The 12,694-nt window shown below is 37.1% G+C and overlaps 3 protein-coding genes across 4 annotated transcripts in view; 2 read left to right on the forward strand and 1 right to left on the reverse strand.

Moving 5' to 3' along the window:
- Positions 1-12,694, forward strand: part of LOC131008566 (uncharacterized) — a 590,934-nt gene that overhangs the window by 126,976 nt on the left and 451,264 nt on the right. The gene's annotated exons all lie outside the window — the stretch shown is intronic.
- LOC131008591 (uncharacterized) lies at positions 1,505-5,814 on the reverse strand. Of its 2 annotated transcripts, XM_057935523.1 has the most exons (7): positions 5,676-5,814; positions 5,325-5,570; positions 4,597-4,836; positions 3,666-3,777; positions 3,391-3,565; positions 2,430-2,670; positions 1,505-2,060 (listed from the first exon to the last, which is right to left on the reverse strand). In XM_057935523.1, exons 2-7 carry the CDS (start codon positions 5,506-5,508, stop codon positions 1,768-1,770), a joined length of 1,245 nt encoding a protein of 414 aa, XP_057791506.1. In that variant the 5' UTR covers positions 5,509-5,570; positions 5,676-5,814; the 3' UTR covers positions 1,505-1,767. The 2 variants fall into 2 exon arrangements, with proteins under 2 accessions (XP_057791506.1, XP_057791505.1); XM_057935522.1 differs by having other exon boundaries at positions 5,325-5,700.
- Positions 5,845-12,036, forward strand: LOC131008587 (probable polygalacturonase). Its single transcript, XM_057935518.1, has 5 exons — positions 5,845-6,413; positions 9,366-9,486; positions 9,618-9,866; positions 10,675-10,828; positions 11,350-12,036. The coding sequence occupies exons 1-5, from the start codon at positions 5,994-5,996 to the stop codon at positions 11,876-11,878; spliced, it is 1,473 nt and encodes a 490-aa protein (XP_057791501.1). The 5' UTR covers positions 5,845-5,993; the 3' UTR covers positions 11,879-12,036.

Genomic DNA, 12,694 nt, shown 5'->3' on the forward strand with positions numbered 1-12,694 from the left:
ACCCTGTGAAAAAAAATCACCCTCCAGATACAATATCAGCCATAGGATTGATAAAATAAACGCACCAGATCGTGCCCTAGATCTCACTAAAATTAGGGGGTCTCATTGGAGCGGCCTCCTATATATATATATATATATATATATATATAGAATGAAATTTGAAATTATCATAACTTTCGTTTCACATATGTTAGAGTATTTCTTTACTCTTTGTTTAATTGTCATTGTGTAGACAATAGGATGTTTCTTCATTAGTTCCACAGGATGTCTCTTGTTGAGTCAGAGCTAACTTTCTCCTCTGCTCTGTCTTTCGGTTTCTCTGCCCTGACTTCGCAGCTCTGGCGTATTGGTTCCTCTGCCGTTTGGTTCCGCTGCTCTGGCGTTTGGTTCCGCTGCTCTGGCGTTTGGTTCCGCTGGCGATTCACTTCGCTGCTCTGGCTCTGGCGCACTTCTATCCATATGGAAAAGATATCTTTGAGATCTTGTGTTGACGTGAGAATCCAGGTTTTTAGGGTCTCTTTGTACCCTAGGATTCGCAGCTCCTTGTCAACACTACTTGGGCCCTTTTGTTTCTTCTTTGGCAGATTATGGGCTCAACCCAACTCTCCAAGGGTTTGCATATTTATAAGGTTGATGAAGACGTGAGGCGGCGCTGTTTTGGTGATTCTACTTCTTTGAGAGAGTAATTTCGTGCCTTTGAGTGAGAAGATCATCTGTGAGTGTGTGCTGTTGTTTTACACTTTATTTCATTGGAAGTATAAGTTGGTGTTACGTTTGTTGATCTGTACTCCAGCTTGTTGGAGTGTTTCTTCTTGTTGGTTTGAACGTGGATTGAGAGGCAATCACGTTTGTGAGAGTAAGTCTTATCTTGCTCTCGGTAGTTCACATAGGTGACGATTTGGGAAGAAATAGAGGCTAGGAAGATCGAGTCTTCGCGTGTAAGTCCTTTGTATTTCTTATCCTCACTAGTGAATTGTTTGAATTGGGCGAGGCCCCCCAGACGTAGGTGTTTTATCACCGAACTGGGTTACCATTGTTGGTGTCTTGTGTTCTTTACTTTCTGCACGTTTTGCTTTAAGTTTCGCTGCTTACTCTCTTTGCGTGTTGCCGAGACAATTGATTGCTGGATAGGTACAATTTCAACATATAAAATATTCGCCGAGAGCCACGTGCGGGAGAACCAATTGTTATCATTTTAAGAGTACTAATTTATTGGGCACATTGATAGTTAAACCATAAGACAAAAATGCTAAAAACAAATTAAAATGATATTTCATGAAATTTATCTATACTATATTAAAAAGGGAGTTTCCAATTTAAAATCAATTTTAAATTAATTTCAAAATTAAGTGACAATTTTGTATTTATAATAAAATTGAAGGTTTATGTTTAAATTATATATTTTCCTTTTATAATAAAATTGAAGGTTTAAAAAAAAAGTAGCTTCGGGTTAAGCCAATTAGAATTCTCATTCTAAAATATTTACCTATTGAAAGCACACGCATAAAAGTAATAAAAGTAATTCCATAATATGTGGAGGTACTCATTTGATAGATCCTGGCACTGCTAGTTTCACAAACCTTCCAACAAGTCCACAATTTTCAGCAAACCAAACCACACATTTATACAAAATATATTACTCCTAACTATGAAACCACAAACCACATTCAGCCATGCCATTTGGCAGAAATCTTTTTTCCAGCAAGGTAAGAATTGACAGTTTTGTAAGAGTGAGGCACAAAGAGCACACTTAGTTTTCTGGGATGATCAGAATTCCCGGTCAGGGAAGATGATCGGCGCAACTAGAGACCATATAAACAGACCAGCAGTCGCCCAACTGGTTATGATACGAACCCACACTGACGGCCACCCCACGTCCACCAATTTCCCGCTCTCTCCCACTGAGGTTGACCAACCTGTGAGGAGCATGGCAGAGTACATGCTCGCAAGTGAGAAGATTAAGTGGAAGAAGGAATACGAATATGAAACTGCTCTTGACTTCTCTTCCTCGTCACGGTGTTCATCCGTCTTATCCATTGGTAACAAAGGCTTTCCAGAACCTTCAAAAAATGAAAGCCGAAAGACAAATTTAATTCTAATATTATGGTATTGGCTTAACTAACATCATCGAGACATTATTCTCCAATTTTCCACTCTAATTTGTTAGTTTATGTAATGCAACCAAACCACAATTATATATAGACAACTTATGTTATCTTCATATAAACCAAGAAAATGTATGATGCTATTACTAACAAGTGTATGCAAGACAATGTAAACCAGAACTACTTAGGCTTCATAAATTTTAGATATCATCTTCATTTTGTCTATGGTGCTCAAAATTCAAGAGCATTGACTGAACACCGTTGCAGAATTTTCATCTTTGAATCAAGCAATAACATAATTAATTCAGAAAATAATTGGTTCACCTGCTCGGGGTGAGCTTGGAGGGGAAAGTACAGTTCTCGAGGACCCAGCTCGTACAGCAGAATATACAACAGATAGCACCGTAGTAAGCAGCCCAATAGCAAGACTACTGGTCGAAACTGCATTAGAATGGCTATGAAGACCATTGCATTCATAATCCCTTGGCTCACTGGCAAGCCCACTGTAGCAGAGGTACATGATATACAGAGATATCACTGAAGCGGGCAAAATGCTTCCACCAACCTATTTTATGGCAATATATGATTAAAAATCACCATTTGCTTAGTAAAACAACATTAAAACTTACTTGATCAATGATAGTTACAGTAACAAACCAAACCCAATTAAAAGGAAAAGGGTAAACTTGCCAAAGCTTGTAAAGGTGAGACTCAAACTAATGATTTAAACTGGAGATAAACCATAGACAAAAGGAAAGCAGGGTAACAATTACTTATAACCAGAGAAGGTAGAAAGAAAATGACACGTCCATGTTTCTAGGACATACTGAGCGCACGAGCCAGAATTATCACTATGGTTAACTGCAGTAATATTTGGAGCAGATATAGATGTAACCTATAAAGAATAGAACGGTTTCACAGTCCAGAAAACATCGTGATTCTCCCAATCGTTATGCCAGGTGTGTTATATTATGCTTTGATGTAAAACAGGAGACACCTACTAAAATTTCAAATCCGATCGATCAACTTTTGTCTACATAAAACCAATTCATTCTCATCACATACCCCATGCAAGTGAAATGGAGATAATATCATCTCCCTTTGGATGTACAGAAGTCTCCCAAACCATAATCATTCATCTTGTACAGAAAGACTTCTCCTTTATCAGTTTATCCCAAAGCTTCAAATTCTGTTACATTCCCCTAATCACATACTTGTTACCCATATATGTGCTAATAGCTTTTTCTATATTCCTTTTATAACTGCAGAAAGTTTAGATACTCACTGATGGATGCAAGGTGATAATAGCAAAGACGAAGACAAAAATCAAAGTCATCACAATGAAGAAAGTGTTAAGCCCACAATCATGTCCTGAAGGGGTAAAGAGGTAGAAGAGAACTCCAGAGAATGAAAACGTTGCCACATAGCATATAAGTGAAATAACAAGCAAAGCCATGTACCTGCAAAATCATAGCAAGCAAATAAATTTTCCAAGATAGAAAAATGTTGTTTCATGCTCTTAGAAAGAAATTAGGATGAATTGAACACAAGAGAGATTACCAAAACTTCTCATCATATCCAACCCAGTTTTCATTCCATCCATGAACAAAATCCAGTAGAAGCACAACTTGAACAAGAAGGAAAAGCCCTGAGCCAAACTTTGATGTTGCTTCTGCATTTAGAAACCAAAATACAAGCTCATTCAAAACAACAATGGAAAATAATTACAAGTAGATCAATAGCTCTGTTCATAGGGTACTTATGCCATGAAGTAAGAGAAATGGTATATGATATGGCTTCCTCAATTACAATAATAGGTTAGGGATAATTAAAAGATAGGGGTTTGTATGATTAAGGTATTTATGGAACATGTCTCCATGCCAATGCCCCATATTCCATAAGAGAAGGTACAATCAAGTTCCGATTTCTCACCACATTCATACTGACCAAACCCTACCACTTTCTCTTACAAGATGTCACCTAATTGATAATAGATGGGTAATAGAAACATCATGCAAAAAGTGCTAAAACAATTTCGAGAGAATCATTCTCAGATCAAATAATTTTCCCACTTCCACACTATCAAAAGCAAGATGCTGATGATATTCATCTAAACAAGCTGATCTTAGCATGTAAATAGGTCCAACACATTAAATATAATAGTTTGGCCATGAACTTTTTGATTTCTCAAACAACAAACAAAAAATAACTGTCAATCCTCTATGTTGTCTTTACAACTACCAATAATCAGGCAGCTTTCCATTCTTCATAATTCAAAGAATAGCAATTGAAGATGATATACACTTAGTAAAATTTGGTTCATGTTGAAATGGTAAGGGGTATCTTACCATAGAAGCTGATGATGCCATTAGGAACAAAAAACGTCAGTATCACCATGTAATTCACTTAGTAATTCATAGAATAGCAATTGAAAGATGATATACACTTAGTAAAATTTAGTTCATGTTGAAAACGATAAGGGGTATCTTACCATAGAAGCTGATGATGCCATTAGGAACAAAAAACATCAGTATCACCAAAATGCACCAGCTAATAATTTTCATCATCCAACCTCCATGGTGCACACTATCACGAGGATCCTTCTGGCTCTTTACACCAATCATAAAAATAGCAAGGACTGTGAAAAATAGAAAGTTGCCCAAGCTCACTCGTAGAACTGCATCTGTTTCAAACCACTCCCTGTTTGGTGTTTGTTGGAAATGATTGATCCCTTCAAAATTAACAATGAGGCTGTCAGAGACTCAGAGTACTACTCCATACAGCACATGTTATCAACTAGGAAACTGCATTTTATACACAGAAATTCCCTTCTCCTTTCCCATTCTAGTCAGAAAAGGTGTTTTTAACTAATAATCCCTTTTCCCCCACAGAACTCAGTAAAAAGGTATCACAGTTTCTCACAAGAAACTACTATTTGTAGCAAAAATTAAACATATCAATTTCAGCAAAGCGCACTTATCACACATTTCTATTTCAGCGAATAAAAACTTCTATTTTCTTTCCAAAAGTTTCAGCTCTCAAAATTGAAACAACAAACTGTAACGATAATTCATACCTAAGAGCTTCTTCACCACAGAAATACATGAAAATACAAAATCCACATGAGATTATGAAAATTTGAAGAAGAAGAAGAAGAAGAATTTTGCAGATATTGCACTTACATATTACAAAATCATATCAAAAGGGTAAAAGACTTACAGGGAATTTTCTCCATGAGGGGTGCAGCAACCTCCCGAAGAATCCAGGAGACGATCAAAGAAAGAGCAAAAAGACCGCAGTATGCAATACGGGCGGATCGCCGGCTGATCCCCGACACCACCGTGCGGCAGGCGTCGCAGGCGCAGGCCGCGCAGCACGATGCCAGGCACGAAGCTGCCCACATCTTTCTATAACGGAACCACGCCGATCAAGTGATCAAATTGATGTTGCCGTATAACTCCAACCCTAGAATTCTCAATTTCAATCAGTTCGCAACGATAAATAAAAGTACAGCCCTAATAAAAAAAATGCACAAAAGAGTATATATTGGAGAAGAAAAAAGATACGTACATTGTGAGAGATGGTCAAAGTGCGTGTCCTGCGCGCTGCAGGTAGGAATATTATTTTTATTTTCAAGTTTCAATCTCGAAGGTTTATAATAAAAAACTAATTCTGTTTTAATTTTGTTACTACTAAATGGGATTTGTTTAAGTAAATATAATTAACTAAAAAGTAATGATATTCTGTTTTATGTCGGCCAAAATAAAACAAAACAAAATACGATGAAAAGGCAGAACACTGGGATTGAGACTCGCGACAAACTTCCAGTAATAAGCGAGAATCAATTACCTGTTTCTTGATTGAATTTGTGCCAACGTAAAAAAATAAATGGTAGATTATTTCCGATTCTCACGCAGCAGCTCTTTCAGACCCGATTCCCGCCGCACTCTGCTCCAATGGATCCCTCAATTTCTGTCACTCCACCGCACTCTTCTGGCTCTCATCTGGGCAGTCGGATTCGTGTTCATAATCGCGTGGCAGAGGGCAGCCGTCGATCGCTTCTGGGGCCCGCAGGCCCGGCCCATTCCCCACCTCCGGCCTCTGGTCTTCAATCTCACCGATTTCGGGGCGGTGGGGGATGGCATCACCGTCAATACCAACTCTTTCGAGAGGGCGGTTTCGGAAATAGGGAGACGCGGCGGTGGCCAGCTCAATGTGGAGGCCGGCCGCTGGCTCACCGCTCCTTTCAACCTCACCAGCCACATGACTTTGTTTCTCGCTCAAAATGCTGTTATTCTTGGAATTGATGTGAGCGCCCTTGCCCTTCTTCTTCTTCTTCTCCTCACCTCCTCATTTGCTTAATTAGTTTTAGTTGGTGAAGAAATGTAAATTAGGACGAGGACAAACTTAGTTTTTTATTTTTGAAAGGAAGATGATTTTTTTTTTTGGCTCAATTCATTTATCATCTGTAATCTGTTTGCTCAAGGTTACTGAGATTATGCTTTTCTGCATTAGAGTTTGTAGTGAAATTCTAAGGAGCTACTTTATTCTGTTTTAAGTTATTTATGTAGTGGTGCTCTTGGATTTTGGATAAAATAGTTGCAGACTAACATGACAATGCTATGTGTGATTGTGTTACTAGTGCATTCGATAGCTCGCACATTGTACTCATTCTGTTCACTGCAAGATGCGGTTTTCATAAATAGACCACTTGGGCCTCTAGTATTTAAGGCTCAAATTTTCAGATTGGATCTGATCAATGGGGAGTACAGCACAATGGTGCCCTATAAATTTAGGAAAAAGTGGGGTTGGAAATGGTGGTTACTCATTAATTTGTTGATGCGTCATAGTATTCTTGGAACAATAGCATAACATGAAAATAGATGCAACAATCAATGCAAGACTAGTTTTTACTTCTTCAGACCACAAGCCAATCCTCAGTGGACTGGTATGGTTCCTGTCTCAACTTTTCTTGATGAAGTGACTATCCACTTCATAACAATGATCTGAATTGTGAGTGTTGCTAGCAGCTGCCTAGATGTTGATAGAACAGTTTCTGGATTTCTTTAGATCTCTGGATAAACAATTATTTGGCAATAATAAATTGCGTGTTAGTGTTTGACATTATTTTTGACAAATCTGGATATCCTTAGGTCTCTAGATAACATATATTTGGCAAAAACATACTCCCTCCGTCCCAAATGAAATGTATTGTTTCTTTTCGGCATGGTTATTTAGGAAAATGTTAATTATATTATTAAGTGGTGTGGTGTAGAGTTGAAAAGGTGATGTGGGTCCCAAAAATTATACTTTTTGAGGATAATTTTTTCTATAAAAGGAAACAAGACATTTCAAGTGGGACAACCCAAAAAGAAAAATAAGATATTTCATTTGGGACTGAGGGAGTATAAGTTTTCTGTTAGTGTTTGGCATTATTTTTGGCAACTTGTTTTTACCATAGCTCAATAATCATAACTGATTAGCATCCTAGCATACATGGCTGCTGGAGAAGATAGAAGTGCATATATCCTCTGACGAAGTGAATGCAGAACCGAGTGTCTCTAGCAATTTTCATCATGAAGAACTATGTGTGAGGAGCTACTAATAGCTCAGATTCACCAGCTTGCTACCACCATTCCGATATTCCCAACTCTAAATGGTCATCTCCAATTCTCCATTAAAAGTCATTGTTTTATCACCATCACTATATAACAATGTGTTCAATTTCATTATCAGCTTATACAAATTTGGATTTTCCTTTCAGTCATAGGCAGGTATAAATCTGAATTGCTTCTCCAGGGCCTAAATTCTTCAATGATAGGACTAGTAGAGGGTCCAAAGCTCAAGGATTGATGCTTGACCTTTTTGTGCATTAGGCTTGTCACTATTTGAGGATGAAATTGTGCTTGAATAGACAAGCACATATGCATTTGAGAGTGATCTTACCCTATTCCCAGTTTTCTTGCTCGTTCAAGTTAGCATCACATGCTTTATTAGATTTGGTAAGAGCGGTGGCACTAGGATTACTGGGTAGGTCTTGATGATTGAGCATCTCATCCTAAGACTCATTTTTCTCCAGAACCTCTCCTGAAGATGGGACTTCACGACGCAACAGTTGAGATAAATGAGAATGACTTCTCTCCAAATGATGGTTCAGTGGAGAGAGTGGGCATAAGGAGATTAACTGATTCAAGATGTACTTAGTTGATTCTTGGTTGAGTTATGACAATGATTGTGGGAGTAATCACGTAAAGATGTCACAATTAAGGGCAGGAGAGGAGAAAGAATTTTTTGAATGATACCTTTGATGGGGTTTTTGTGACTTTCTATTATAAGGTCACTAGGATGTTACTTTGGCTTCACCCTAGAGATTTTCCTGAAAAAAAGGCATAATCAAAAATCTTTTACTGACACCTAGAACTGTTATGTTGAATTGAGCAAACATTGATAATATTCTTACTTGTGAGTATAGTGCATAATCAAAGATCCTATGTAGGCTAGATAACTGAGTATTTAGGGTGAAATGCGTAATTTATGGAGTTATAAGCACTCCCATTTGGAAACCAATTGACTTGTGGGGACACTTTTGAGAAGTCATCTTATTTCCACATTTGTTTTCATTGTGCCTTGCCTTATGAGTAGTTCGTTGAACAAAATCCTTGATAACAATCTTGAGACCATTCTGCTTCTGTCTTCAGTTTACCATGTGCAATTTGACTCTACGAAGATATTTAAGTTTCAAATGGAGAAGGGGACTCCTCCCAGGATAACTTATCGCTCCTACACCCTTGGGTCTGTCATTTTTTTCAAAAAACGGTATGTGCTCTTTAATAAGTTATCTGACATCTGGAATCAAACCTGACACTGTAATTGATAGGTTGTTCCTCATGTAAAGGGCTCTCCTGTCATTAGTTAATATTTCCAGTTTTCACTTGTTATGTATAAATATTTATGATTTTATTTCTAATATTTTGAAATAACTCTACTAAGGTCACACTTTGTGTTTTTTTTTCATTTTCTTCTATTTGTTGAAGCCAAAATAATCTGGAAATAATTGTAGCAACCGCCACATAATTGCTAGTTGATAGATAATGTTCCTGCTGTACTTAAATTCCTGTGTTACCAGGTTAAATTGAAAATAAAACTTGTCCCCACTTTATCCTTGTTTCAAGTCCTAACCCTTCCACTTGAACAGAAAGTATATTAAGCTCTCAACTAGGAGATAAACATCTAACATGAGATATTTTTTGGATGAGACAGGATGAGAATCACTGGTTGCTGATGCCTGCTCTGCCATCTTATGGTTATGGAAGAGAACGTGCTGGACCAAGATATGGAAGCTTGATTCATGGTCAGAACCTAACAGATGTTGTGATAACAGGTCAGGTGCAGTTATATGTGTCAAAGCTTCTCCAGGATTTGGTGTTTATCTAATAATTTTTCCGAGGAGATTCTTTTTATTATAACGTAGTTCAACCTTGCTAACTCATGGTTGTGTTAACCACTCAACAGGACACAATGGTACCATCAATGGACAAGGCCAGACATGGTGGACTAAGTACCGAAAGAATCTTTTGAATTATACTAGGGGTCCACTTGTGCAGCTTATGTGGTCAAGAGACATTCAGATATCTGATGTGACTCTGCGTGATTCTCCATTCTGGACTCTTCATCCGTACGACTGTCAGAATGTTACTATCAGAAACGTGACCATATTGGCTCCACTGTCTGGCGCCCCAAATACTGACGGAATAGATCCTGGTAAATTTGAATTATCCAAATCTTGATCAATTTTTATCCATAAGCATGGTTTATGCTGCTGTTTTTGTTGGTCGGTGTAATTAGATAATAGCAGCACCAGTAAAACGTGATGATTTTTTTAAATAAGAATCTCTGTTTGAAGATATTCAGGATATCATTAGTCGAGAAAATTTTGCTTTTTTCCTACTAAATATTCTCCCTAAACTTTGGAAATGTGTTTTTCATTCATCTAATGCAAAACTAGGCCTGCATGATCCTATGAAATGCCTTGTGCAGGTAAGCTGTGGTTAGAAATAAAGACAAGGTTTTCATTCAATACATTTATATTTTTCTGACAGATAATTTAGAAGATTAAAAATATGTGTACAGCATGTTTTGCTTAACAGTGACAAGATTGACCCCATTTTAACTGCATTGCAAGGAATAGGGATCTTTGGTGTCTATGACCAGTAGGATGCGTAAAGTTACACATAAAATGATTGATGCTGCTCTGACTGTAACAAGGCTACTTACTTTGAATCGTCAATACTAAGTAGAAAATTTTACAAGATTTGTCTATGATACTTGTAAGTTATTATGTCTAATTGGAATCTAACTAGTAACAGGAGCGATACTATTTGGGCAAGAGTCTCAGGCTGCTGAGGTCTGCCTTTGAAAGGTTCCTCAAAGCCATGTAAATTAAATTTAGCTGCATTATAGGGATATACAAATGTTACATACAGTTTCTATGTGGATTATATAGCTCCCCTTTTTTAACTGTAGAAACTGAGCAAATGAACTTAAAAGACTGCATCTGCTTGTCCTGCAGATTCATGCAAGAATGTATTGATAGAGAACAGTTACATAAGCGTTGGAGACGATGGAATTGCAATCAAAAGTGGGTGGGATCAGTATGGAATTGCTTATGCGCAGCCTTCTGCCAACATTCTCATACGTAATGTCATTGTGCGCTCAATGATAAGGTGAGAGTACTGTCAATGCACTGCTTCTGTGTGTTCGTATGGTTTTCAAAGTCATTTGACAACACTGATGCAATTCATCTTGCAAAAGAATTCAGACAACAGGATTTGATTGCTGGATTTATAAAGTACTTTTTCAGCTAATTGTTTGCTTCCTCTGAATGCCCTTTTGCCCAAATTCACCATTAAAATTTACCTTGCTACTTTTTGATCGACCCTCTTTGCTTCGCGTGTAATCTCAAGAGTACGTAAATTGGAAACAAACGCCTTTATTTTCTCAAATATGATCCTGCATCGTAGTTACATTTTTCCTTTCTCTCTCTTTCGGGTGACTGTTCTCATATTTAGTTCACATGCGACTAAATCAACTCGCATTCAGATTGTCCCGATTTTGTATATAGCTAAATGCTCTTCCTCATACTACATGTCATGGCTATGAAGCCACTGCCACATCATGAAAAGTTTTACTTTTGATGTTATCTCTCCTTATTTTTCTTTGTAGTGATGACTTTCATGTATAACAGTGCAGGTGTCTCGATTGGCAGTGAAATGTCTGGTGGAGTCGCAAATGTAACCGTGGAGAATCTCCTTGTCTGGAACTCAAAGAGGGGTATTAGAATCAAGACAAGTGCAGGTAGGGGGGGTTTTGTCCGACATATAACCTACCGGAACTTGACACTAGACAACGTGAGGGTGGGTATCGTGATCAAGACCGATTACAACGAGCATCCAGACAAAGGCTATAATCCAAACGCCCTTCCGCTCATAGAAGATATAAGCTTTGATGGGATTCGCGGACAGGGAGTTCGCATCCCAGTTCGAATCTACGGCAGCCAGGAGATTCCGGTGAGAAATGTGAGTTTCCGGGACATGTTGGTCGGAATAACGTACAAGAAAAAGCGAATATTCCAGTGTTCATATGTCCAAGGACGCGTGATAGGGAAGATTTTTCCGAGCCCGTGTGAGAATCTTGATGTGTATGATGAACAAGGGCGGCTAGTCAGGCCGTCCAAGTCTGAGAGCAGTAGTGCTGACATAGATTATGATTCCTGATCTGACTAGTATTTGTAGGATGATATATCATTGGCTTCGACAGCTCCGGTTGTTGAGTTGAACTGAACTGGATTAACTTGAAACAAAAACAGAATATTCTATGTGGATGGAGATCATTTTTGCGGATGAAACAACAAGATTTACTCTATGTGGATCAAGATCGCCGTTTACTTAATTTTAATTATTTTAAATTTAGACATTTTTTAAATTATAGTAATGCAATTAAGGAGAAGAAAAGTTGTATTAATTTTAATATGAATTTGTAAATAAAAAATTAGTTGTACATCTTAAAATTAGAATTTGAAATATTATATAAATTTATTTAATTACGTGTATGAATTATTTATTTATATAAATATATTTGTTGTTACATTTTTCTTTTTATGTTATTAGTATTTTTTCTGATTTTTTAATTAGTTTTTTTCGGTTATTTAGTTATGAACTTTTAAAGATAATACAGTTTGGATTTTTACGAGCTCAAATTATTATATTGAATGATGACTATTAATTTTGTTATATTGATGATTTAGCATTATTGGCTCGAAATGAAATTGATTTAAATTATCTATATCAAATCTTACCAATGCATGAATTTAATTCACAGATGGTATGAATTTTTCTTTTTCATATTTGACTTTACGGAAGATTTTATGCTTTTGAATTACACACATTATAAATCAAGACTCCAATTTTCATCAATATCTAATTTTTGATTTGGTTCAATTTTAGGTAGAAAACATTAATTCCTCAGTGGCGTCAATCCCTTGAAGAAATCTACCAACAGTCATTTCAAATCATAAATTCCCCAATTAATTG

This window comes from Salvia miltiorrhiza, chromosome 2, assembly GCF_028751815.1.
Source record: "Salvia miltiorrhiza cultivar Shanhuang (shh) chromosome 2, IMPLAD_Smil_shh, whole genome shotgun sequence".
NCBI classification, from domain to species: domain Eukaryota; kingdom Viridiplantae; phylum Streptophyta; class Magnoliopsida; order Lamiales; family Lamiaceae; genus Salvia; species Salvia miltiorrhiza.

What these genes read in the sequence shown, in the direction of transcription:
- LOC131008591 (XM_057935523.1), bottom strand. Translation starts at nt 5,508, where the DNA reads ATGTGGGCAGCTTCGTGCCTGGCATCGTGCTGCGCGGCCTGCGCCTGC. An exon ending in CCTCATGGAGAAAATTCCCT is followed by an intron (nt 4,837 to 5,324) that starts GTAAGTCTTTTA and finishes TTAATTTTGAAG; the next exon opens with GGATCAATCATTTCCAACAA. An exon ending in GGATATGATGAGAAGTTTTG is followed by an intron (nt 3,566 to 3,665) that starts GTAATCTCTCTT and finishes ATGATTTTGCAG; the next exon opens with GTACATGGCTTTGCTTGTTA.
- LOC131008587 (XM_057935518.1), top strand. Translation starts at nt 5,994, where the DNA reads ATGGTAGATTATTTCCGATTCTCACGCAGCAGCTCTTTCAGACCCGAT. An exon ending in CTGTTATTCTTGGAATTGAT is followed by an intron (nt 6,414 to 9,365) that starts GTGAGCGCCCTT and finishes TGGATGAGACAG; the next exon opens with GATGAGAATCACTGGTTGCT. An exon ending in AACAGATGTTGTGATAACAG is followed by an intron (nt 9,487 to 9,617) that starts GTCAGGTGCAGT and finishes ACCACTCAACAG; the next exon opens with GACACAATGGTACCATCAAT.